Below are 27,449 nucleotides of genomic sequence, written 5' to 3'. Positions count from 1 at the left end.
CCCCTCAATCCAGGAGACACATCCTGTGGCTTTGCATCCTGAACACCCATAGGGAGCCTCCAAGACAGGCAGCCTTTCCCACATGGGGACACCACAACCCTTCTCCTCCCCCAAACACCCAGTCACATCCAGCATGGGGTAAATTATTCCCTCTGGAGTTCAGACTATGGCAGCAGGGGATGGACAGACTGACAAGCACATCAACAAGGTTGGGGCCAAGAAACCAAATGCCTGAACCCCTTGGGCTGGCTGGTGAGCAGAACTGGCCTAGTTTTCCAGTTCCTCCCCTTCTCAAGGAGCTGGGGAAGGAATAAGTCAAAGCCTGCCATGTGCTGTGTGTCCTGTGGGAAGGGATGCTGCTCCTGCCGAAGAACTGCATCCCAAAGGTGGCACATCCCGCTGCCCAGACTCACTGGAGCTGCACAGGGAGGCACAGGGTACAGGGCAGATCCAGCTGCTGAGTTACTCTGGCCCTACAAGGAGCAATTATTTCCAAATCCCTCATGGAGGTACCAAGGAATCCCCCTCAGGTCAGGGGGAGCACAGACTCCTCCAGCAGCTCCTACACCAGGGAGGACCAACCCAGCCTGAAACCCTCATAGCTGATGTGGGGTGAATTGGACCTGTGGGGCACATCCTACCCCAACCAATCTCCCAATAAACCAAGCACCACAAGGAGGCCCCTGAGGCCCCAAGCAGGGCCCTGACTCTGCTGTCCCCACACCACAGGAGCCGAATCCCTCTCCAAAGCCATGGCGAGGTTTCCTTTGCCGCCTGAGCGATGTCTCACATCCTCTCCGACCATAATGGGCTGAAAAACACAGTTCCCCTGTGGATTCAGCCCGTTTCCTTCTATTCTTTAACAGGAAGCTGTGTGAGAGTCAGCCCAGGCAGGCACAGCTCCTGGGCCGTGGTCCCTCCCGGCATGGCCAGAGCCCCGGCGCGGCTCGGCAGCCACGGCCACCGCGGAGATGCTGCTCCGGTCCCTGCGCCTGCTGCTCTGGCTCTGCCTGCTGCTCCCAGGTGAGCTGCCCCACACAGCCCAGGGAGGGGGGACTGGGGAGCTGGGCATCCCGGGGGGCACAGGGGAACCAGCCAGAGCTTTGGGGCTGCCATGGGAATCTCAGCCACCCAATTCCAGAGAGGCAGGAGTCAGGTTGTTGGGGAAGTGCAGCTGGGACAGGTTTACAGGGTTTGTTTGGTGGTGCTGCAAGACAAGAACTTGTTTCCTGGTTAACCAAAGGAGTGTTTGTGCTGAGGCATCTTTTGTCAAATAAGAGTAAAGGTGGAACATTAAAATGTACAAGATTATTTTCCTTTAAAATATTTTTTTTCCTTGACTGATTTCCATTTTTCCTCTCATTAATGTAAATACAAAGCTCATGTGCAAGGCTCATGCAGAACATGCTGTAATAATTCTGCTCCTTTGGGGTAATTCTACTTTAACTTCTCTTTCCCATGTGAGTCGAGGTGTGGGATGAAGGAGCTGATTTCCTGCTCCAAAAGGTGACAGGTTGTTTTTTCCTGCATCACCAGGCACCTCTTGCATTGCTGACAGCTGTAGTAGCTCAGAGCTGGAACACATTCAAAGGAATATAAAATAATGTGTCTCCAATTCAAAGGTTTTATCATTAAACCATGGAAGTTGCCTCGGGTTACAGCCACTGTGCTGGTAATAATGGGATTTTTAAAAGGCAGAGAATCATGGAATGGTTTGTGTCGGAGGGGCCCTTGAAGATCTTCTCATTCCACAGAATGCAGAAACCAATTCAGTTCATAGCTGTGTAATTCTGAGAAGGAAGAAAACGTCTCTCTTCATTAGAGGGCAACCCTGGCTTTGGCAGAGGGGGGATGTGTGCCTGGGATCAGCCTCAAGGATCAGAGCAAGGGGCTTTGAGGCCCCTTGGCCACACTGTGACTTTCCCTAATGCCCCCTCAGGATGCTGCTTTTCCTCTTACAGCCACCTGGTAGGGTTTTTATGGGACAGGGATGCCATGAGGGTGTCAGGCTGCCCCTTGCCAAGATCCAGCCCCTGCATGGAGTGGGACTCATGGGAGCACTGCCCAGAGATCCACCTTCCAGGTGGGCCTGGCTGCTGCAGCATCAGGTGGATGGGATGTCACCCTCCATCCTTCAGTTCTGAGGGCATCACCTGCACCAAAGCAGGCTGCCCAAAATCAGGGGGCAGGGACTGTCCCCTCGATGGTCAGTCACTGCTGGTGCATCATCACCCCTCTGCCCCACCAACCCCACCCCCATCCTGTGTCCTGCCTCACTGTTCTGCACTGACCCTACACTTCATTGTGTTTGGAATTTTTCAGCAAGTCCCCAGGGTGGTGCAGTGCCTGGGGAAGCTCCAGCACAAGGCAAAGCAGCAGCTTAGTGAGAGGGGCAGTGCTGGTTCCCTGGCACACAGGCAGCTGGAAAAGGGAATCTGGGGCTCTGGAACAAGACAGGATTGCTGAGAGATGTCCCTGCACCTCAGGAGAGGGAGGTCACCTTGAGGAGAGACACAACCAGCTTTGGATGGCCACTAAGACCTGCCTGTTCCCACACAGGCCTCTCTGGTTCTTACTTTATGCAAGTTCAGTAATTTATTAATTTATCATTTCCCAAATTAAACTTCCCTGGTTATTTCTAAAGGGAGGTTCAGATACTGTTATTTTGAAGCTCCTGAAGTGGGAAGGTCTGGAACATTTCCAATTTGATTTTCCTCCCCCCAGAAAGACTTAGCAGAATATTTGTCCAAACAAACCTCTTCCTATGGACTGTTTCCATTACAATGGGCAGGCATTTCCCAGACAAAAGATTTCCACTGAAAAATTCCTCCTCAAAGCTGTTGAAAACTCAGCAGGATTTTCCCACTGTTGTTGTTCCATCCACTGCTCTCCTTATCTGTGCCACAACCTGTGGGTGGATAATGCAGTGAGAAATGTGGGATATCAAAGCATGTCTTTTGAGATAGATTTTATATAATCAAGAAGCTGGGGTGCAGCTTAAGGACAGGCATCCAGATTCCAGATACAGCCTTAAACCAGGGCATCCCAAAGCCAATTCCTTGGCCAAAGGAGAGGCCAGCCCAACCCTAGTGGTGAACCAGGAAGAAAAGGCAGGAGGTTGTTCCCAGCAATGTTTGCTCACACAACAAACTGCTCCCTTTGAGTAACACAAAACCCCTCCGATGACTCTGCAAATGTCACCGGAGCAGCCAGCGGTGGCTTCCAGGAATTCTGTCCCAGTTACAATAGGTGAGTCAACACAGGTGTCCTTGCAGGAGGTGTGCTGGGAACCCAGTGCTCCTGCTGGGAAAGCCAAGCTGGAGAGGGGAGAGCTCTGGGATGTGCTGCAGGAAAAGGTGCCACTGCCAAGCTCAGCTGGGAGCGCCCATGGCATGGCATGACCCAACCACAAGGAGGAACCTCCTGTGTGAGGGCACAGGAGGCACCAAGATGACCAGAGGGATGGAACAGCTCTGAAGAAAAGGCTGAGAGAGTTTGAATTATTCAGCCTGGAGAAGAGAAGCTTTGGGGTCACTTAATTGTGGCCTTCCAGAGCCTGAAGGAGCCAACAGGAAAGATGGAGAGAGACTCTTTACAAGGGCTTGCAGGGACAGGACAAGTGGGAATGGCTTCCCACTGCCAGAGGGCAGGGTGAGATGGGATACTGGGAAAGAATCCTTCCCTGTGAGGGTGGGCAGGCCCTGGCACAGGGTGCCCAGAGAAGCTGTGGCTGCCCCATCCCTGGAAGTGTCCAAGGCCAGGTTGGACAGGGCTTGGAGCAACCTGGGCTGGTGGGAGGTGTCCCTGCCCATGGCAGGGGGTGGGACTGGATGATCTTTCAGGTCCCTTCCAACTATGATTCTATGATTTGCTCTTTGTTGCAGACTTAGGGGGTGGGGAGTGTTTATCCCTCTCAACTGAATCATCCCAGCACAGCAGAAAAGACCAAAGTCCCCTCCAGGACCTTGAGCTGTGGTGGTGTTTGAAGTTAAAAGAGTTTAAGGAGACTTGCCCCTAGTTCTGGTAGTTCATGAAACTTGGTACAAACCTGATGGAATACCAGGAATGTGTTTAAATCCTGGTTAGATCTCACTGGCAGTTGGATTTCACAGGCTGGGAAGAATCTTTTTACTCCCTTGATGATGAGAAGTCACTGGCTCAGGACCCAGTTCCCTGAGATCAAGGTTTTGCTGGTGTGGGACACAGGGATGGGACAGGGACATCGCAGAGGCACAACCAGTGGCTTGGGTTTGCCACCCTGAATAAAGAGGAGGCAGAGAGGGCTCCTGTGGAGCTGTTCTGGGCAGCAATGGGGGTCCCTGGAGGAGAGGAGTGTGTCCATTTCCATCCCAGAGGAAGCCAGGCAATCCCTTCTGGCACTGGGGACAGCCATCACTGGGTCTGGGCAGGAGGAGGGATGCAGGGTGGGTGTGCCCTGCCTTTCCCACCAGCACTGGGCTCAGCTGCAGGCCCTCCACACTCCTGAGGGCAGCACAGCCCAGAGAGAGCAGCTCCAGACACAGTTCAATAAGCTCCTCCAATACTTTAGCTGGAAGTGACTCTGGAGCTGCTAAAAATGTTGGAATCACACTGGAATCAACGTGATGAGAAATGTCTGAGAAACGTGTCTCAGATGAGGATGGACTGGATGGAGACACAGGAACACTGGGGTTTGTGTCTGCCACTTATCACAGCCATGCAACATTCCTTGCCTTGCTGTCCTCAGGTATAAAACAGGGATAATAATGTGACCTCTTCCATAAATTAGAGCATTACAGGATGTTTTGGATGGGAAGGGACCTTACAGAACCATAGAATCACAGGATGGTTTGGGTTGGGAGAGGCCTTAGAGATCATCTCATTCCAACCCCCTGCCATGGGCAGGGACACCTTCCACTGTCTTTGCTCCAAGCCCTGTCCAACCTGGCCCTGGACACTCCCAGGGATGGGGCAGCCACAGCTTCTCTGCCCAACCTGTGCCAGGGCCTGCCCACCCTCACAGGGAAGGATTCCTTCCCAGTATCCCATCTAGTCCACTCTATGGCAGTTTGAAGCCATTCCCCTTGTCCTATCCCTCCAGGCCCTTGTCCCAAGTCCCTTCCCAGCTCTCCTGGAGCCCCTTTAGGCACTGGAAGGGGCTCTCAGGTCTCCACAGAGCCTTCTCTTCTCCAGGTGACCCCCTCTCCCAGCCTTTCCAGAGCAGAGGGATGCAGCCCTGCAGCATCTCTGTGGCCTCCTCTGGACTCTCTTCAGCAGCTCCACATCCTTCTGATGTTGGACCCCAGAGCTGGAGGCAGATTTGTAGTTGGGATCTCACAAAGGCACATTAGAGGGGAGAATCCCCCCCACCTCAGCTGCAGCCCACGCTGCTTTGGATGCATAAAGTGCTTTGAAATCTGGGAGTAAAGCCCAGGTGATGTCACCAGGCCATTCCCTAAAATTTGGACTCAGATGGAGGTTGTCAGGTCAAGATGCTTTGCCTGCTCTGTAGCTTTGCTGCTGAGACTCAGCACTGGAGGCAGCAGCATTCCCAGTGCTTTCCCAGCCCTGGAATAACTGCTTCCAAGCAGGGACTTCCTTCATCTGCTCCCCTGGGGCTCAAGCCAGGAACCTAAAGAAAGGCAGGTGGAAAGAACCACCAAAGTTATGAGAAATCCCTTTGCCACCAGCCCCTCACACACCTTGTCTCCTGAACTATTCCCAGCAGATCACCTTTCTGTGTGGTGGTTCAAAACAGCACACAGCAACACTGGGGGATCTTGGAATTACTGGAAAGAATAATCAGCTTGGGAAGAAACTTGAAAAGTCTCCTCCGTAAAGTGCTTTGAGCTCTGCTAATAAACAATGTTGTTTTTAACAGCTGTAGGTAGACAAAAAGCACAGGCTGGGCACTGTCTGCCATCAAGCACAGAGAGGTGGGTCCCCCATTTTCCATTTGCAGTGGGCATGGAGTGATTTCCTCTCCAGATCCCAGCCCCAGTGCCAATCCCGAGGAGCAGCAGGACCCACATCACCAGCCCTACAGACACCAGGAGCAGACACAGGGCTGTAAAGCAAGCAGGTCACAGAGGAAACTGGGACCAGTACAAAGCTGGGAGGGTGGTGGTGCAGCATCCTGGTGGAGCAGGTGTCTGCTCCCCAGACACCCCGGAGCAGTGGTGGGGCAGCCAAGAGGAAAGCCACGCTCCTTTGTCCTTCCAGGAGCAGCCACTTGGCATGGAAAAAGCAGCCCTTGGCACCTCCGTGACAGGCAGATCCCGCTCCGTGCACGCGGCTTCCCCGCATTGTTTGTCTCCCGCCTTGTTTTCTACATCCAAGTGCTTTTTAATTGCCTTTATCTGCTCCCAGACTGGCTCCCCAGAGAGGGGCATGGAATGTGATGCTTGGAGAGGATGCCCAGGCCCGGGCACAGCCCTTGAGGACAGGCAGAGGAAGGCGACAATTAATTGTAATTGCTGATGAGATCCGGGATTAATTCCTGCCTCTCTAAACTTTCCAGAACACTTTGGCTGAGTCATTACAATTCAGAAGCACTTGGCAGTGAGTTGCCAAACCCTCCATGCCATTTGGGATTAAGACACTTGAATACCTCTGTGGATCTGGGACCTGATTTAGGCTGTCAGTTATCCAGTTCCCTCTCTCTCCTTCACAATTTCCACCTCACCTGATCTGCTGTGAGACCCTCAAGGCAGAGACACCTTATTTAGGCACTTAATAAAATAGGACCTAGGCTTTTGCAGAGCTCCCTGCTTTCCAGGTTTCCCAACAGGGGGTTCTTTTCCCATGTATAAGCCCTGAGCATTGGGTGGTGTTGGTCTCTCTGCCGTTTGCACCCAGGAAACAGCTGCACCTGCGTTCAACGGTCGCTCTTTTCTTTCTCAGGGGTTTTTGGACAGAAGTGCCAATATACAAATTGCAAAGACTATTTTTAGGTTGCTGGATCTCTTTTCTGCAAGCATTTGTTCCTGCAGCCTGCAAGCACAGGGGGACACCGAGGGACAGCACTGCCCCTGGGGTTCTGCAGCTCCTGCCACCACATCCTCCCAAAAAGGGCAGGGAAGGGAGGAGTCTGGGGCTGCTTGTCCTCAGGGTGGACAGTCCCTCTCCAAGAGCAGTTCTGGGTGGACAGGACCAGTCCCTGGGACTCCACAGCAGAGCCAGAGCTCCTCCCCGGTGTCTCCATCCCTCTATGAGCACAGGCTGGAGAGCACAAGCCTGTCTTGAGCCTGATCCAACCCCTGCTGAGGCCTTTCCATCAGCTGCCCAAGCCCCCCTAGGACAGCCTGACAAAGTTTGAGAGTTTTAAAGTCAGTCCCTCTCTTTGGTCAGCAAGTGGAGAAACCATGCTACAATTACTCAAAATAATAACAAAGCAGAAGTACCTGAAATTCACACATCTCTTGGGGTGTGTCACCCTCTTCTTGTGCTGAAGAGCTGGGTGAGCTGCTGGCTCTGGGAATATCTCAGTTGCCACGACAGAAGGCTCCATGGAAAGACCCCTCTGCTCTCAGTCTAACACACATCTGACATCACAGAACTTCTGCAAATGACAGGAATCCCAAATTCATAGAATCATAGAACCATAGAATGGGTTGGGTTGGAAGGGGCCTTAGAGATCATCTGATTCCACCCCTGCCATGGGCAGGGACACCTCCCACCAGCCCAGGTTGCTCCAAACCCTGTCCAATCTCGCCTTGGACACTTCCAGGAATGGGGCAGCCACAGCTTCTCTGGGCACCTGTGCCAGGGCCTGTCCACCCTCACAGGGAAGAATTTCTTACCAATATCCCATCTATCCCTGCCCTCTGGCAGTGGGAAGCCATTCCACCTTGCCCTGTCACTCCAGACTCTTGTGAAAAGTCTCTCTCCATCTTTCCTGTTGGCTCCTTCAGGCACTGGAAGCCACGATCAGGTCACCCCAAAGCTTCTCTTCTCCAGGCTGAACAATCCCAGCCCTCCCAGCCTTTCCTCCCAGAAGAGCTGCTCCATCCTCTGACCATCTTGGTGCCCCCTCTGGACTCTCTCCAGCAGCTCCATGTCCTTCCTGTGCTGGCCTCAGGGCTGGAGGCAGCTCTGCAGGTGGGGTCTCACCTGAGGGGCCAGAGGGGCAGAATCCTCCCTGCCCTGCTGCTCATGCTGCTTTTGAAATTTCTCCTGCTCATCCCCTGGAAAAACGACCCAGGGTGCTCCAAGCTGGCTCTGAAGTGCAGCTGCACTGGGACGTGCTGCTGTGCAGCCCTGCAGCTCCAGTGGGGAATGGGGGGTTTCTCAGGGCAGCAGGAGCACAGCCAGTCGTGTTTGCCATCACCAGTCCCTCAGGCAGCTCCCTGTCTCCACCTGGAACTGCACAATCCAGCTACAAACCCCTGGCACCAGCCACACAGGGAGGATCCTGGCGGTGCTCGTGCGTACTGAATGGCTTTGATGTTTATTGCCGTTCCAGCTGCGTCCTGGTCATTACCAGGAGCTGTTTATGTATCCAGGGCCCTCCATGGCAGCAGCACTCCAAAGGAATGTTTCCCATGGCAGCAGCACTCCAAGGGAATGTTTCCCAACACCAGAGTCCCCCGGATGTCTGCAGGGAACCGCGACACGTGGCGCTTTTTGTCTGTCCCAGCCCCACAATGGGATTTGGGTCCCTTCCTGCTGTCCCGCTCCAAAGCAATCCAGCCAGGATGCTGAGCACCCTCACCAGAAGAAAACACCCAATGGAACAGGACTTTTGATTATTTGAGTTGGCAGGGAAGGCATAACAAGCAACAGTGGTCAGAAGTCAGAGCCAGAGGTGCTCTGCTCTGCAATAACATGTGGATGTGTTTAGAGAAGCCAAGGCAGTTTATTCCGGAGCAAAATGCCAGACAGGGATCTCCATCCCTTTGCCTCCTCACAGAGGCTGGGCACTTCTCTGCAGCACAGCCCAAACGTGGCAGACCAGGGTGAGCATCCCTGGGGAGCTCCAGGAATGGGGCACTGGGAAAAAAGTGCTTATTCCTCTTATTTACAACAACCCCAAGATTTAGGTTTGCAATCAGAGAACTTTGTAAGTTCTCCAGTGTGTCCCTCAGCAATAGGCTGTGGTGGAAGAAGGCACTGAGTACAATCCTCTGCCTCCTGCCCCAGCACCAGGGATGTGCCAGGGATGCTGGAGCTGTGCCAGGGATGCTGGAGCTGTGCCGTGGCAGCACAGGGCAATGTCACCTCCCTCACCCTCAGCTTCCTCCCACTCCTACAGGCTCTGTTCAAACTCTTAGATTTCTCCTCATCTGCACCAAATATGGTGGAATAAACAGCCTTTTCCTTTGGCAAAGACTAAGTGTAGACTACAGCTCTTTCTTCAGCAATTCTTGATGCTTTCATGTGCCATGAACACAAAAAAGCACCAGTGATCATTCCAATAAATGTGTTACAAGCAGCTACTTCTCCCCCAGGAAAACAAGGCAATGGCTCCTGCAAGAGAATTTGGGAGAAAGAGGAGCTGTTTGAGTCTGGCAGTGGCTAAAGGATATTGGCCCCCTGTGATGATCTCAGCATATTATTCTTTGTGCTGAATGTATGGAGTGTCTTAAAGCATTTTCGACTCAATGTCCCAAATCACAGAATTGTTAAGGCTGGAAAAGCTCTCTGAGATCCTCAGGTCCAACCATTCCCCCAGCACTGCCAGTTCCACCACTAACCCCTGTCCCCACGTGCCACGTCCACACAGCTTTTGAAACAGAAGTTGTGTTGTAAAGCTGTTCAAGAGGAAGCCCAGAGACAAGGAGAAAACTTGGCAAACTCTTGGGATCAATGGAAACAAGTCACCACAATTCTCCATGGAGCCAGCTGTGTCCCTGGGGAGCAGGCAGTGCCCTGCAGTGTCCCAGGTGAGGGGTCTGCAAAGGGGTACAACCCCCTCCTCAAAAGAAGCTTCTCTACCTCTTGAAGAAGGGCCAACACGTGCCTAAAACATCCTTTTCCCCTATTAGATTAGTTGATTTAGCATCTGTCCATAACCCTGTCTGCTATAAGCCTGGTGCTCATTTAACCTGCTCTTCAAAACCTCTTGAGAAGGCTATTCCAGAAATTATCCAACACAATCCCCCCTAGGAACTCACTACCCTTTTATTAGGACAATTTCCTAATGCCCACCCTTCCTTTTCTTTGCTGCAGGTAAAAGTTCTTGTTTTCTGGGCCTGTTCTCAATAGATTTAGAAATCCAACCAGTCCCTTCCTGCGTGTTAAATCAAAGATCTGACCATGTCTCCTCTTTGCTGGGCAGGACAGTTGTGCCATTCTGCTGCCCAGAAAGCCAGGAAAGAGCAACACATGAAAGAGCTGAAAAGTCGGGTCTGATTTCCCAGCCAACCCCTGTCTGCAAACAGAGCACATTTGGTTATGTAGCCACCATGGTTTACACACTGTTTTGCTTCCTGTTGGGCTGGGATCATTGTCAGAAAGCCTCAGACACAAGAACCATTAGGCCAACACAGTTACATGAGGAAAATGAGATCAATCCGTAGCTCCCCACAAGCAGAAGGTCCAGAGGGTGAGCTCAGAGCTCCTGAGAACCCCCACACTGTGTGTGAGGGTCTCATTCCACACACACAGCACTGCCAGGGCACCCAGCCTGGCTCTTCCAGACCCCAACAGCATAAAGAACTACCAGGAAATTCATCTACATCACCTCTACAGCTCCTGGCATCAAATCATGGAATCCCAGACTGGTTTGGGTTGGGAGGGACCTTGAAGATCATCCAGTGCCACCCCTGCCATGGGCAGGGACACCTCCCACCAGCCCAGGTTGCTCCAAGCCCTGTTCAACCTGGCCTTGGACACTTCCAGGGATGGGGCAGCCACAGCTTCTCTGGGCACCTGTGCCAGGGCCTGCCCACCCTCACAGGGAAGGATTCCTTCCCAATATCCCATCTAGACCTACTGTGTTTTGGTTTGAAGCCATTACAGAGAAGAGGAGGCTCAGAGGTGACCTCAGTGGCTCCTCTACCCCCAGCTGGAGAAAGGCAGAGATGTGAAACAGGTCAGAGCAGCAGCTCTTTGGGAGCTCCTGGTCTCCTCTTTGGTGAGAAACAGGGCCTGGAGACGCTCTCTGTCCCAGGCTGGCTCATGAGTGATGTGCAGCACCAGGTGAGATGAGTCTCACCCCGAGGCAGGACAGGTCCTGGCTGAAAATGGGCACATGGGCCCTGCTCTGCCATGGCTGGTGCTGCCACCTCCTACAAGGGCACTGCTCCTCACCACAGGCCCCTGTGGCAGGACAGCTACCTGGCATCACGAGGGGACAGTGTGCTGGAAGGATTCAACCTTCCCTGCTGCTCCTTTCTGTCAGAAACCTTTAGCTCCCATGGGACTGGTGAGATGGATCACCAGTGGGATCAGATTCAGCTGTTTTCTGTACCTGTATTGTCATTTCTTTCATTAATCTGAACCACAGAGAGCACCAGGGTCATTAGCAATAACCATTTTAAAATCCCAATTAGTTTGTGTGTTTCAACAAGAGACTCAAAGTCACCTTCTCAAAGTTAAACCACAGAATCACAGAATCTTCTCAGTTGGAAGAGACCCACGAGGATCATTTGGTTTGATCTGAGCATTTAAAGTGCACTTATCTTTTCCAAGTCTTGATCCCAAATGTGAGAACTGGACATTTTTCTTTCCCATTTTCAAGGGCAGCATTTTTATTGGCATCTCATCTAACCACTGGGGGGTGGACCAGATGACATTTAAAGGTTCCTTCCAACACAAACTATCCTGCTCTATAATCTGTGGTCACAAGACTCCAGGAGCTGGGGTTTGAAGGAAAACACCAGGGATGCTGCAAGAAGGCAACTTGGGAGACTGGGGCAGGGATGATTTGCCATGAATCCAGGAGAAAAAAAAACAAAAAACCTCAAACAAAACCACGTTTCAGTTGAGAAAAACTGGGGGCTCAGAGCAACACCCACAACCTTCCATGGACCTACAGGACAACCCACCCCTCCAGGGAAGGCAGCCCTGAGTCACTCCCAGGGCTGCAGCCCCTCCAGACATAGACAAGGCTGCATCCAGCTTCCCAAGATACAAACACATGGGACAGAAGGACCAGAGGGAGGAGACAACAAGGGGAACAGCCCCACCAGCTCCTGGAAGCGTTTACAAACCTCATCCATCCATTCTTTAAAGTCTCAAGGGAACAGAGTGTCCAAATATGAGTTAACTCTTTGAACAGCTCCGGAATGCAGGTCACACCCCAGCTCTGCCAAGGCTGGAGGCAAAGCAGGGAGGGAACGACCCCATGGATTTCTATGGCTGGGCACAGAGTGGCTGGAGAGCAGCCAGGCAGAGGGACCTGGGGGGACTGAGGGACAGGAAGCTCAACAGGAGCCAACAGTGTGCCCAGGTGGCCAAGAAGGCCAATGGGATCCTGGCCTGGATCCAAACTAGCGTGGCCAGCAGGCCCAGGGCAGTGACCCTTCCCCTGGACTCTGCCTTGGGGAGGCCACACCTTGAGTGTTGTGTTCAGTTCTGGGCCCCTCAGTTGAGGAAAGAGATTGAGGGGCTGGAGCGGGGCCAGAGAAGAGCAACGAGGCTGGAGAAGGGACTGGAGCACAAGTGCTGTGGGGAGAGGCTGAGGGAGCTGGGGGTGTTCAGCCTGGAGAAGAGGAGGCTCAGAGGTGACCTCAGCACTGTCTGGAACTGCCTGAAGGGAAGTTGTGGCCAGGTGGGGGTTGGTCTCTTCTCCCAGGCACTCAGCAATAGGACAAGGGGGCACGATGGGCTCAAGCTCTGCCAGGGGAAATTGAAGTTGGAGAGCAGAAAAAAATTCTTTGCAGAGAGAGTGCTCAGGCATTGGAATGGGCTGTCCAGAGAGGGGGTGGATTCCCCATCCCTGGAGGTTTTTAAAGTGAGCTTGGCCGTGGCACTGAGTGCCATGATCTGGTAAAGGGACTGGAGTTGGACCAAGGGTTGGACTTGATGACCTCAGAGGTCTTTTCCAACCCAATCCATTCTGTGATTCTGTGATTCCCCCTCTCACAGAGGCAGGTGGCTCCCAGAGGGTTCAGCTCCAGCTGGGCAGGAGGACATTTCTCCTGGCTGGATAAACTCCAGCCCTAATTTACTCAGAACCTGCACTCTGTGTTTGCTACTACTTCTTTGCAAATGTTTTTGGGAGAATCACCCTATTTCAAAGCCATTCCCAGAGAAGATGAGGAAAAAACCCAAACCACACAAGGACCAAGAACACCAGACAGTCACAGATTGGCACCACTAATGCTCTTTACTCTTTCATTTCAGGTTCCACAGCCTCCTCAAACTCCTCCACTGAGGCTGTAACAGGTACCTGCTGGTTTGGGGTGGATTTTTTGTGTCTGTTTGGATGTGAATGCACGTGGGGATGCAAAGGGAGGGCTCACAAATGGGGACCTGATTCCCAGCTCCATCTGTTGAGGCCCCTCCACTGCCCATGTCCTCCTGCCCCATCCATCCCCCAGATCTTCAGGGACATGGAGGCCACTGCACTCCAGAGGGTGACCAGGCTTGGCCCCCTGTTTGTCTGGTGGAGAGCAAGGCCGTGTTCCAGAAAGCCTGGTGAAAGAGGACTCCTGCCTTGTCCTTGCTCCCTGTCCCCCCAGATGTTTCCCAGCATGTTTTCCTCTATGGATCCTCAGCCATGGTCCTGTTGCCCACTGGTCCCTACAGCCACACCAGGGACAAACTCTCCGCAGCATCTCTGGCCCCCTCACCCTTTCAGCTCTCATTGAGCCCAACAGCCCCTTCCTGGCCCCACTGTCCCTGTGGGATCACGCAGATGGAGCAGGGGGAGGACACGTCCCCTCCATGTCCCTCTGCTTGTGTTGCAGGTCAAGCCCAACCAACAACCCCCAGCCCTGACATGAGGAACAACCACACCTCAGGTAACGCTCAGCTGGAGACCAGGGAGCAGCTCAGGGTGTCCCAGTCTGTAATGGTCTGACCCCCAGTTTGTAACAGGTCTGACCCCCAGTTTGTAACTGGTGTGAACCCCAGTTTGTAACTGGTGTGAACCCCAGTTTGTAACAGGTCTGACCCCCAGTTTGTAACTGGTCTGAACCCCAGTTTGTAACTGGTCTGGCCCTCAGTTTGTAACAGGTCTGTCCCCCAGTTTGTAACAGGTCTGACCCCCAGTTTGTAACTGGTCTGGCCCTCAGTTTGTAACTGGTCTGTCCCCCAGTTTGTAACTGGTCTGACCCCCAGTTTGTAACTGGTGTGACCCCCAGTTTGTACTGGTCTGACCCCCAGTTTGTAACTGGTCTGGCCCTCAGTTTGTAACAGGTCTGACCCCCAGTCTGTAATGGTCTGACCCCCGGTTTGTACTGGTCTGACCCCCAGTTTGTAACTGGTGTGAACCCCAGTTTGTAACTGGTCTGGCCCTCAGTTTGTAACAAGTCTGACCCCCAGTTTGTAACTGGTCTGACCCCCAGTCCAGCTGGGCCACCCAGCAGGAGATGGGGCTGTGCAGTGGCAGGTTAGATGAGGATGGTGGTGGGGAGGAAGGAAATTTGGAGGTGTAAGGACTTCTGATGCAGCCAACCCTCCCCACAGGGATCAAGGCACAGGTGTGAGGAAGAAAAATCATTAAAAGGGGGGAAAATTAAATTGAATAGAGAGAAATAGATCATCACAAAATCACAGAATGGTTTGGGTTGGAAGGGACCTTAGAAAGCACCTCATTGCAACCCCCTGGCAGGGGCAGGGACACCTTCCACTAGGCCAGGTTGCTCCATGCCCTGTCCACCTTGGCTGACCTTTAAGATCCCTTCCAACCCACCTTTTCATGATTCTGTGCCATGTACACAAAATCAACTGCACAAGAATCTCTCCAACTGCAGATCCACACCTGTTAGTCCACTTGGATCTTTGGAGGCAGATCTCTTCCTGGTATGTTTAGGGAAAAACACAAAATTCAGGCATAGATACTCCTCCAAAGGGATCCCAAAAATATCAAGGAAAAAGATCTCAAAAATATCTCAGATTCTGCTTCCAAGCCTTGCAGAAAAAAAGAAAAAAAAAGAAAAAAAAAAAAACCTTGGAAGAAACTTAATCCTAAACTCCAATATTCCACTGAAGCATTTGGATAAAAGGAAAACAAAACAAAAAACACTAACTTTGAAACCATTTACACCCTTTTCTCATTTTACTGAAAAGCCAAGACAAGTCTTGAGAAGGAACTTATCTATAAATTCCCAGCTGGAGATCCACCAGAGGGACTATGGAAAGCTTTTTCCCCATCTTGCTCCGGACCATGCTCTTGCTGTGCAGCTTGGAGTAGGAGGTTGGGGCAGATGATGGAGCCTCCAGAGCACCTCAGGAGCTGAATTGTTTGTGCTTAGAGACTCTTGGTGAAATGAAATATAAAAGTTGGCCTTTCAGATGACATGCAAACAACCACGTGGGTGCCAGGCAGCTCCAGGCAGTAAAAGTGTCCAGTGACAAAAATACCTTCATTTCTCAAAGCAGGGAAAGAAGCAGAGGCAAAAAACCTGATTTTGTCCATGTGTTTGCTGAGCTCTGCCAGCTCAGCACCTCTTTGGGAGGAAAAAAACAAAAGAAGTTAATCCTGAAGTACAAGAGCTCCTTGACTCTGAGCAGGATTGGATGGGGGCTGTTCCCATGCATGGGCTTTCCCCAGCAGATTATCCCTGACTCTCAAGGAGCTTGAGGGCTCTTTGTGGTGGCTGTGCCCTCCTCCAGGTTGTTCTGAGGTAACACTTCTCTTCCCCTGCAGAGCCAGCAGTGAAATCACCAACACCCACCAACCCCAGTCCCACCTCTGTGGCTCAAACCACCACAGCCAAGCCCCCTCCCACCACTCCAACACTGCCAGTGCTGATTGTGCAAGGTAAGGATGGAAAACTCAGCTCTTTGCTCAGGCAGGACCTGTTTGTGCATCCCTCCTTATCCAGGAAAAACTGGGGGCATCCAACACACTGGGCTAAGTCCACACCGTGCTGCTTATTCAGTCATTCAGCAAATACTGAATTTCTTTGAGTATTTGCTGCAAGAGCAGCTCCTTCCAGCTCCCTAAAAGCACAGAGCTGGACACAGCCATGGCAAACCTGTATGAGAAAAGCCAGGTCATGCTTTACCAAATAATGCTGCCCAGAGAAGCTCCAGCCTCCCCAGCAGACCTCTCCCAGGTCACCTCTCAGGTACACTGACCTGGCTGCACCCCTTGCTAGATGGGCATCTTGATGTTGGTTTGGAGGGAAAGTCTCATGCAAGCAAAGGGTTTTATCCCTTACCCCCTGGACACCCAACAGCTCCCCAAAGAATAATTAGTAGCAGCTTCAAGAGTTAATTCTGCTTTTCCATGTTTTCTTTATCTAGATGATAAGTCTAGTGAAAACAGAAGCACAGCAGCTCCTTCTCCACCACCTCAAGGTACTTTGTCCTTTTTAGGGTAACAATAACTTAGATACTGTCATGGCAATCAGCTTGCTTGGTTCTCATGGCATTGGTGTTTTTCTTGGGGTTGAGGCACTATTTGCACCCAGAATCACATCTGGTATTCTTGCAGGCAGTGATAAAACACAAGATCAAAGGCCCTGCTGTGAGGAACTTAAGCATTTGAACGATGGATCTATGTTTAGGGAAAGGGAGCCCTCTTAACATCCTTTTAAATCAGTATCATTTTATTTTTGAGAGTTTGTTTGACCCAACCTGTAAGCACAAACGAGGGAATTCAGGAAGTTTTCTCAGAGTAAGGGCAGAATCCCAAAGTGGGAAGAGTGGGATCTGACAACTGAGCTGGTTCCCCATTAATGACTCAGCCTCAAAAACCTGCAATGGTCAGGACAGAAACTGCTCTGCCTCTCCAGGTACCTCTCAGACCTCTAACACAAGCAAGGTCAGCTGTGCCCACCCAGATGCCACCCAGATGGCTGTGCCCACCTAAGCCAGGAGCCCTCTGCCTCAGAGCAGACTGCTCTGCATCACAGCCCTGATTTATGGCTGAGAAGCTCCACTCACCTTTGTTGTATGGCTGCTGATGGTCCCAAGGGCCAGGTTTCCCAGCATTTCCCAGGGGTGGGGTATCTGTGCCAACCAAAGCTTCTGCCCATGGCCAGAGGGACAGTTGCAGAATAAAACTAAGAATTTGATGACTGGTAAAAAAAACTGTACAGCAGGAGTCCCTGTTTCTCCAGACTGTTCTGCTCCACGTGGCTCCTGAACAGTTAGATCTGTTATTTCATGCCTTTTGCCCTTTTTCTTCTGGCTTTTGGAGAAATCCCATTCCAAACCAGCGATGTTTTGTGGGGGACAGGGCAGTGCCAGGAGCTGTGTACCCCCCTCCAGGCACCACACACTTTTGGCCAACGCTGCTGCTGGGAAGGTGGGGGTGGGAAAGGAGGGAAGAAGATCTCACTTGACCTCCAGATGATCTTCTGAAACTCCCAAGTATCATTTCCAGTCTCCTGCCAGGGCCTGTGTCTGTTCACCAAGGTCAGTGCAGACACTCAGGGCATTCAACACAGCCTGGAGGCAGCAGAGGATGGTTTTCTCTGTACAAGTGAAACACATGGACTGCCTTTAAATGTCCTTGTACAGGCACTGGAAGCAGCTGCCACAAACCAAAGAGCTTCAGACAAGCCAGTTTATCCCCCTGAGAACTGGAGTCCTTGCTCAGACAAACCTCTGTGCTGCCCCAGCCAGACTGCATATGGAGCACGAGTTAGCCCAGCTCAAACAAGGTTAACTAGTTCCAGATAACCCAGGACAGCATCTTCACTCATTTCAAGTCCAAGGAAAAGCCAAACCGTCAATCCACATCCACACTCTGCAAAATTTCTTCCTCTAAGCAGATTTCTTCTAAGTTCAAATGTTTATGAGAGATAGAAAATCCATAATCTTTCCAGTTTGCTCTTCCAGCCTCCCACTGCTGTTTCTGCCCAAAACCTTCACCTGGGACTGCAAAACTCAAGGATTTTATACAAGGGTGTTTGAATTTTGGTTCCTGGGTTTCTATTTGGACATGGGAAACAGTACAAAGTATGTTTGGTGGGAAGTTTTTAGGCTGAGTATGAATTCCATGTTTGCCCAGGTATCACCAGCATTACTGGGACTCCCCTCTCCTGGTGCCCGTTAATTGCTCTGGTTATGAGATGACACTCAAGGACAAGACTCACATTCTGTGTTTCTCTGTGCAGCTCAAGAGCCCACGAGAAGGGAGAGAACCACACCAGCAGTGACTGAAGGTGCCTCCCCCTCGCTGTCCCAGAGAGGTGAGCACTGCTGTGGGTTGTACAGCCCTTCACTCAGCCAACAGCAAGGCCAGCACACCTCTGTCTCCAAGGCAGCAGGAGAACAGCCCATGAGTGTCTGAGGGGTGCTGGCCATCCCATGTAGCCCTTGAAATGCCTGTAAAGCTCTGCAGAAGCAGCATTGTGGGGCAGCCTGGGAACAGCAGGAGTAGGTCACAGCAGGAAAGGTGCCCCTGTGGGAAAAGGCTGGAAAAGGAGGGAGACAAGACAAACTGCCCCTCAATCACACTGCTGAGGCAGACCTTCACCTGCCATGCTCAGCTTCCTCCCTGGGGTCCCAGCAGGACCCTCTGGGTGTTCTCAGCTTGCCAATAAATGGGGTCAGACCAGGGCAGTGGTTCCACACAGGTCCTGCTGACTTTGCTGTTAACCCTGATGGGCCTGGACAGGACCCACCCTCAGCCTGTTCAATGAACCACAGCTGTGAGTTAGTCCTCTGGCATTGCTGGGAATCCTCTTCCCAGCCCTGGAAGAAAGCCTTTCATGTAAAGCTGCTTTTTCCCCCTCTGTAGGCACCTCAGAGCCTGTCACTCCCACACTGAACTCCTCTGACCACTTGCCTAAGCCCACCCCAACAGATGACAAGTCACCACTGACAGTGGCAGCTTTTGGTGAGTTCTTGGGCAGCCTGGGGACAGGAGGGGGGTCTGCTTGGCCAGGACACACTGCTTTGGACACCCAGCTTCATGAGGCCCTGGCACAGGGTGCCCAGAGAAGCTGTGGCTGCCACATCCCTGGAAGTGTCCAAGGCCAGGCTGGACAGGGCTTGGAGCAACCTGGGATAGTGGAAGGTGTCCCTGCCCATGGCAGGGGGTGGCACTGGGTGGGCTTTGAGGTCCCTCCCAAACCAAACCATTCTATGATTCTAAGTGCTGAACCAGTCTTAGCAGGACAGGATTCCTGTGCAAAGAACAGCTTGATTTATTGAGGGTTGATGTCAGAATCAAGTTTGCACTTGGCCAGAGGTTTATGAGATGGAAGACACCACCCACAGCCTTTAGCTTTTGCTGTTTGCTTTTCATCTTACTTTACACACCTTCAGGATAAGATTTACCAACTGTAGTAGGAATATATATACAGTAGGAACTGCAGTAGGAGTCAGTACTCCTATCAATCCCCACTGTAATCAGCTGACTTCTGTTCTCCTGGCACTGCCTTATCAATTAAGTATTCATCAATTAAATATTCATCAGGAGCCCTTTGATGTTAAAGCACAAGAGGATATAGTGACTATTCTCTACCTATTACAGCCATGCTCACATTAATGAAAATACCAATTTCCTACCCAAGTTTTGATGACAGTCAAAGTCTCTCTGCCATCCCAGGATCCAGGATGTTGTTCTATCAATCTCAGACATCTCTTTCCTCCATCCCCAGGTGTCATCAGCTTCATTGTTGTCCTGGTGGTGGTGGTGATCGTCCTGGTCAGTGTGGTCAGCCTGAGGTTCAAGTGTAACCGCTCCAAGGAGGAAGGTATTTGCCAGAGGGGATCTGTCTTTCCCTAATGTACAAGCCACCAGTTTCCATGTGGATTTGGCAATGCCTAAAAGATGCATTGGAGAAGGTTTTGAAGCCAAACTGGAATAGAGTTAAAGCAGTCAGGAATGTAGTGTGACCTCCTCTCTAGAGCCCCAGCCCAGCCCCAGCTGCACAAGGACAGAGCCTCAGTTTGCTGCAGCTCAGTGTGCAGATTCCCAGGGCTGGGCAGCACTTCCAGCAAAAGTCATGGAGCTTGACACTCCTTTTCCCTAGGAATCCCACTTCCCACCAAGCAGTGCCCACCAGAGGGCAAGGCAGATACCATCCTAAAGCCCAAAGGATGCTGGTGACTGAACTGGCAGCAAGGCCATCAAGTCCTGCCTGTACGTCCCATTAATTGAAGGATTTTCCCTAATCAACTCCCACGTTTCCCCCATGGTGGCTCTTATCTCATTTAGATATCATTTATATCCCTGGACAACATAATTCAGAATAGAGCTGCCTTCTTTTATGGCTTAGCTGTGATGTTTCCTCACCTGTACATCACCACCTGCTTTTCTCCCTCCAGACAAGCAGAAACCAGGAAGCTCCATGGTGTCAGAGAGGTAAGGCTGCCCATGCTGCCTACATCCAGTTCAAAGGGCCTGTTTTATTCCAGAGCTAATTTCAGCAAGGAAAATAGTCTGCTTTGGTTATCTGAGGTGGAAAGAAGCATCTCAAAACATCTTTGAGACAGGTGAAAAAACAAAGCCAGCTTTGATAGTGATAGAGACAAAGGTCAAAGGTCAATATTTCATGGTTTCTTTTCAAAGCTGCCTTGAGGTCTGCAAAAACTCATCACCTTCCCAAAGCAGTTTCCTTGTCTGTCTTTGCCAGATACAGACTTGAGGCTAAACCTGAGTTTCTGAATCTCAAAGCAGTCCCAGGTGTCTTCCAAGATGCTTATTACTGTTACCAGGAGGGAGCAGCATAAGCAGACCCAGTTCAGAGACCTTGGGAAGAGAAGCATCAAATGGAGAACGGTCCTCTCAGAACCCCATGGTCCATCCCTGCTACCCCAGAAGAGAGGGAGAACCTGGGAAAACAGCAGGGAACAAGAGCTGGAAGGGACCAAAGCATGTTGCTCCTAGTTTTTCATCTGATAGTTTCCTACCAAAGAAATAAACCCTGCTTTGGAAAGGGGCAAGGGACTGATGCTGTAAAAGTCTCCGTGGTCCAGACCAGGTAATTGAGGTGAATCAGGTCCTGTTTCCACCTTTTGGGCAGCCAAACTGATGCCGTGAATGACCCCTCCCAAAGCAGGACTCTGAGCCACGTTAGTGCAGGGTAAGGTAAAAAGTAAAGGTCCTTTAATATCACAGGCCTACAGCCCACAGGAATACAGGATGACATCCATGTGTCCCAGTTCTTGTTTCCATGGCTTTTATAATAAGATCCCTCCAATCATTGCTTTACACATTTCTCAGTCCAGCCCCAGTTCCACCCTTGGTCCAACCCCCTGGAATTGGGTCTGGGGTCGTCAAGACCCTCTGTCTTCATCAGCCCCTCAGGCACACAAAGGTCTCTTGGAGTTCATCCAGTTTTGACTTCTGGGTCACTCTGACCTGTGTTTATGTTTCATTCTGTGGGCCTCTGATATCCTTCAGCTCTACCTTGGAAAGGAGTCTAAACAAGATTAATTAACTAAAGGAATTTGAGCTCCCTGTTCTGGGACAGGGGTAGTGATAGAAAGGCATTAAACTTAAACTGTTAGAAATATTAACCCTCTAAAAATCCACAACTACTGTGTTCCTAAAATCTACAAAATGTGAAAATCAGAACAAAAACCCCTTTGGCATCAGGACACCAAGCAAAGTCCCTGAGTATTTGAGTGCCAAATTTGCATGAGCATCAATGGTTCCCAAATACCCTGAATGATCTCCAAGTGATCTGAAACCCCTGAGGCAGAACATACCAGAGCAGAGGACAGTGCCCTGGGGCATCATAATCCCCAAAGTCATCCAGTCTGCACTGGCACTAAATGTGTATCCCAAACCTCAGGGTAAGAAGAAAGGGGAATTCCACCTTCCTAAGGCTTGGGACTCTCTTAAGAGAGACACTGACAATGCATGAGCAGCAGCATCCACTGTAACAATATCCAGAGCTGTCTCTGTAGGACAAATAACCTTCAGGGCCTAGGACAGGGCACCCAATAATGCTCTTTTGTTCCAGCTCTGGTGAGGGCAGCAGGACTGGCAGGAAATCCATTCACTGGGAACCAGATCCAAACTGCTCTGTGACTCTGCCTATGAGTAGTGACAGAGGGGACAGTGGTGCTTTCTGTAGGGCACACACAGCTTGTTTCCCCAGAGATGTGGAAATCTGGCACTAGGGGTGGGCCTGAATGAGGACAACAGCTCAGCAGGCAGTGCACACCAACCCTGGTCCAGCCTCAGCCCTGCCTTTTGCCTCCAGCTGTGTCCAAAGAAACTTTGTCCTTGGAGGGGTTCAGGGAATGACTGGATGTGGCACTCGGTGCTCTGGGCTGGGTGACAAGGTGGGGATCAGGCACAGGGTGGACTTGGTGATATTGGAGGGCTTTTCCAACCTGAGTGACTCTGTGACCCTGTGATTCCCTCTCTCGTTTCCCAGAGTAACCAATCTCTCCCTCTCCCTGACAGCTGCTCGGCAGACACGAGTCAGAAGGATAACAGCATCACTCTGATCTCCATGAAGAACATCAACATGAACAACAGCCTGAGTTACCCACCATCAGAAAAGGTTTCCCTTTTCAGCCTTGCTTAGTAGGGAGTTAGCTGGAGGGCCTTTCTCTGGCTGGATAAGAGCATGCCTTTGAGGTATTTCTTTGCCCATGTCCTCCTTCAGAAATAAAACAAAAAACAGCTGCCATCAAACTCCTCAAGGTCCAAACTGGTTCCAGTGAGCCCAGTGAAAATTTGGGTGCCCATCTCAGTTTTCCCAATGTCCCTGAACTCGAGGTGTCAGATAAACCTCTTGTACACAGCTGGCATGGCCTAGGGGCAGCCACCAAAGCTGCAGTGCCCTGGCATTAAATGAAGAGGTCACAGCCTTGGAGAAATCAAAGTCTCAGCCTCCAGCCCAAGCTCACCCTCTCCTGCTCCACAGGTGGTTGAAGCACAATCCCTTCAGTGCTCTCAGATCCATCCCACACTCGGAATTCACATAATTTTCAGTTGATTTAAAGCTGTGATTGAGTTTAGGAGAACACATTGCTTTGAGCTCGCTTTGCCAGCCCAAACAGGCTGCTGATGCTCCACATTTTGGTTTTTTGGCAGGTGCTATGAAGAGCCCAGAGACAGAAGCTGACACGTGACAACCAGCAGTGACTTTCTAGGTTCTTTTTCTTTTTTTTTCCTTTGGGGAAAGAGCAAGGGTGGACTTTATATATAAATTATTATGTCCTTTCTGATCAATACATTTACTGTAGTGTCCTACATAGCTTCCCCACCTGGGGCCTAAGGGCTTTCTCCAGTTACAGCCTGCCATGCTCAGTGGTTGATATCTAGCTCTAATTTTGAGATGCCTTCAAACACTCCAATAAATCCAGCAGCAAGAAGCACCAAGGCACCATCTACTTCACAATGGCCTTTACAGACTGCCACTCGTTAATCAGTGTAGCCCACATGGACTCAACCCTGTGTGATAAGAAAGCCTGTTCTGAAGCTGAAGGCCTGAAGAAACTTAAATGGCCAAGTTCTAGGTCAGATCCCAGTCTGACTGCTCCAAGCCCCTTATCCCTGCTGGTCTCATTGTCCCCACAGTGGTGGGGATGATCATGCCCAGCTACCTCACAGGGTTGTTGTGAGGCTGAGTTAATCCCTGTCTGTAAAGTGCTTGGAGAGCTGCAAATTAAAGGTGCTGCTGAAATGCAAATTGCCATCTTAAAGACTTTATAATTAACAACTGAGCTTGGGGTAGGCAGATCACAATCTCCCCACGTGCTCAAAGACTCATCTGAAGTGTAAGGAATGGGGTCTCTGCACACACAGGGGTTTAGCTGAGTGTAAAACTGAGTGGCCACAAGTAAAATGCTGAGCTACTTCAGCTCCTGGGGTTTGGCAGCACAGGTTTGCTGGGAGAGCTTCCACCATCCCTAAAGCAAACAAGAAATACACGAAAGAATAAGGACACCACCCACCAGACCAGTGTGGTCAGCAAATGCCATTTATTACACACAGCACATGGTTTATACAGGGTTAAGGTTACGTTCCAGTGGCTAAATTGAATCTCACACCATCAATCTACAAATCCCAACTGGTTATAATCCATATCTCACAAGTCCAGTGTTTTGGTGAAATCATCCTGACTGTTTGCAGGAACATCTCTGGTGTCCTGTGGGAAACCTGAGGAGTTCTCATGAGAAACCTCTGGGGAGTTGCTGAGAACTCCTGGGGAGTGATTTCTCCTTTACCAGACAACAGCAGCTGTGGCCTTGCTGCTGCTCAACTGATATCTGCCTTCAGTCCCACAGGGTCCATATAGATCTGCTCACCTTTGCTTTTTCTGTACCAACATATCCCTGCTTTCCCAGAGCTTCTTGATGGACCAGAACAGCAGCATCCCCATGCAAGCAGAGCCCCCAGCTCACCACAGCCCCAGGAACGCCCAGTGCAGCCTGAGGAGCCCCCTGTGCAACCTCAGGAACTCCCCAGTGCAGCCCCAGGGACCCCCCAGTGCAGCCCCAGGAACCCCCCAGTGCAGCCCCAGGAACCCCCCAGTGCAGCCCCAGGGACCCCTCAGTGCAGACTCAGGAACCTCCCCAGTGCAGGTCCAGGAACCCCCCGTGCAGCTCCGGGAACCCCCAGTGCAGGCCCAGGAATCCCCAGTGCAGTCCCAGAAACTCCCAGTGCAGTCCCAGGAACACCCCAGTGCAGCCCCAGGAACCCCCCGTGCAGCTCCACGAACCCTCAGTGCAGCTCCAGAAATCCCCAGTGCAGCTCCAGGAACACCTAGTACAGCCCCAGGAACTCCCAGTGCAGCTCCAGGAACTCCCCGTGCAGCTCCAGGAACCCCCAGTGCAGCTCCAGAAATCCCCAGTGCAGCTCCAGGAACACCCAGTGCAGCTCCAGGAACTCCCAGTGCAGCTCCAGGAACTCCCCGTGCAACTCCAGGAACCCCCAGTGCAGCTCCAGGAATCCCCAGTGCAGCCCCAGGAACACCCAGTGCAGCTCCAGGAACCCCCAGTGCAGCCCCAGGAACACCCAGTGCAGCTCCAGGAACTCCCAGTGCAGCCCCAGGAATCCCCCAGTGCAGCCCCAGGAACAGCCCTGTGGTGGGTTCCCCAGGGCAGGAGCTCCCATCTGGAGTCTGCTGGTCACAGCTCAAGCTGGTTCAGCCCCAGCCACACTCACTGACCACTTGCAGCAAGATACTCCCACGAGGAGGGTGGGCACATCCATGCCCAGCATCCATGCAAGAGAAACCCTGCCCTGTTGGGTATTTCTGGAGGTCTCAGCTGCCTCATTCAGCAGTGCAAGGTACTGAAGCAGTAACCCTGCGCTGCCTCTGCCCATCTGCACTGTGACTCCTGCTTGGGAGCTGCACCAGCTCCAACACAGACCTTGGGAGCACCTCATCTGTCCAGGAAAGCACAGTGAGATAGTGCCTCTCCTGACAGAAACAGCAGCATCCATCAGCCCTGAAGGTAAACTGTGACATCAGGGAAAAAAGAACCTGGCCAAGCACTCAGAATGGGTATTGCTGCACACATTCCCCTGCACAGTCCAGTGAAACATCTAAATTGAGCCTAATTTACCCTAACGGGATGGGTAGGAGATGTTCTCTGGGATGTGCAGTGCAAGAGGGAGCTGTGCTTTGCAGCTGGCAAGGAACTGCTCAGCAAAATAAATGCAATGTCTTCACAACCCCTGCTGACAGCCAACACACCTTCTGCCTTTAACTTCTGCACCAGGGAGTTTAATTCGTTATTTTCTAATAAATGAAGCTTTTTTTGGTACACATTCATGAAAAGAAAAATGGCATTGCTGATCCAGGCTCTGCCAGACTGGTGGATTTGCTTAAGCACAATGCCCTGGGTGATACCTAAAGTAAACAATAAATACATGGAGGAATAAGGACACCACCCACCAGACCAGTGTGGTCAAGAGAATGCCATTTATTACACACTGCACACGGTTTATACAGGGTTAAGGTTACGTTCCAGTGGCTAAATGGAATCTCACACCATCTAACTGCATACTCTAATTGGTTATAATCCATATCTCACAAGTCCAGTGTTTTGGTGAAATCATCCTGACTGTTTGCAGGAACATCTCTGGTGTCCTGTGGGAAACCTGAGGGGTTCTCATGAGAAACCTCTGGGGAGTTGCTGAGAACTCCTGGGGAGTGATTTCTCCTTTACCAGACAAGAGCAGCTGTGGCCTTGCTGCTTCTCAGCCGATATCTGCCTTCAGTCCCACAGGGTCTATATAGGTCTGAATTGCTCACCTTTGATTTTCCTGTACCAACAGATACCCAGTTAGGTGAACCCAGAGAGCTCCAGATCCCAGAGACCTGTGACTCCACTCAGGGAGCACCACAAGTAGGTTTTTAGTGAGCATCAAGTTCTAACAAACCTGCCCAGGTCCCAGAGGCCCCATGGGATCTCACACTGCTCCCTCGGGGGTCTGGCACAGAGGGTGGGCAGGCCCTGGCACAGGTGCCCAGAGAAGCTGTGGCTGCCCCATCCCTGGGAGCGTCCAAGGCCAGGTTGGACAGGGCTGGGAGCAACCTGGTCTGGTGGGAGGTGTCCCCGGCAGGTGGGAAACCAGCAGCAGTATTGGCAGTGGTGAAGGCAGCTGGGAAATGTCTCCCTTGTCTGAGGGCCCAGAACTGTCCCCAGCCCTGGAGGTGCCTCAGCAGTGCCAGCACAGGGGGACAGTCCCTGCCCTGGTCCTGCTGCCACACCAGGGCTGGCACAGCTCAGGGGCCATTGGCCTCTTGCCCACCTGGGCACACCTGGGCTCATGTCCAGCCGCTGGCACAGCACCCCCAGGGCCTTTCCCACCGGGATCTGAAGCTGCTGGAGAGTGTCCAAAGGAGGGACATGGGGATGGGGAAGGGCCTGGAGGGGGCAGCGTGTGAGGACACTGAGGGCACTTGGTGTGTTCAGCTGGAGAAGAGGAGACTGAGGGGAGACCTCACTGCAGGTACAACTCCCTCAGGAGGGGCAGAGGAGGGGCAGACACTGAGCTCTGCTCTGTGGGGACCAGGGACAGCACCCAGGGAATGGCTGGAGCTGTGTCAGGGCAGGGGCAGGTTGGATCTCAGGAAAAGGTTCTTCCCCCAGAGGGTGGTGGGCACTGACCAGGCTCCCCAGGGCAGTGGGCACAGCCCCAAGGCTGCCAGAGCTCCAGGAGGGTTTGGATGATGCTCTGGGGCACAGGGTGTGACTGTTGGGGAGGGCTCTGTGCAGGGCCAGGAGTTGCACTGGATGCTCCTTGTGGGTCCCTTCCAGCTCCGGACATTCCATGATCCCACCACATTCCCGACCCGCAGCGCTGCCCCCACCCCGCACACTCCGTGCCCGGCCCCACACAGCCCCCACCGGGCTCGATGACGTCACACCTCGCGATCCCCACAGCTTATGACGTCACTCCCATAGACGTCGCTCCCCTCGCCGTGACGTCAAGCTCTTCCCCCCCCCCCCCCCCCCCCCCCCCCCCCAATCCCGTT

The 27,449-nt window shown here is 51.9% G+C and overlaps 1 protein-coding gene across 2 annotated transcripts; it reads left to right on the top strand.

Annotated features, from left to right (window-relative positions):
• Positions 1 to 880: 880 nt before the first annotated feature.
• ECSCR (endothelial cell surface expressed chemotaxis and apoptosis regulator) lies at positions 881 to 23,642 on the top strand. Of its 2 annotated transcripts, XM_071570208.1 has the most exons (11): positions 881 to 1,023; positions 13,270 to 13,311; positions 13,836 to 13,889; positions 15,740 to 15,853; positions 16,342 to 16,395; positions 18,162 to 18,236; positions 18,788 to 18,886; positions 19,653 to 19,748; positions 20,323 to 20,359; positions 22,415 to 22,514; positions 23,051 to 23,642. In XM_071570208.1, exons 1-11 carry the CDS (start codon positions 972 to 974, stop codon positions 23,057 to 23,059), a joined length of 732 nt encoding a protein of 243 aa, XP_071426309.1. In that variant the 5' UTR covers positions 881 to 971; the 3' UTR covers positions 23,060 to 23,642. The 2 variants fall into 2 exon arrangements, with proteins under 2 accessions (XP_071426309.1, XP_071426308.1); XM_071570207.1 differs by lacking the exon at positions 23,051 to 23,642 and having other exon boundaries at positions 22,415 to 22,538.
• Positions 23,643 to 27,449: the final 3,807 nt, after the last annotated feature.

This window comes from Pithys albifrons, chromosome 15 (assembly GCF_047495875.1).
Source record: "Pithys albifrons albifrons isolate INPA30051 chromosome 15, PitAlb_v1, whole genome shotgun sequence".
Taxonomy (NCBI): Eukaryota; Metazoa; Chordata; class Aves; order Passeriformes; family Thamnophilidae; genus Pithys; species Pithys albifrons.
Note: the sequence above shows the minus strand (reverse complement) of the source record. Positions and strands in the feature narration are given on the sequence as shown.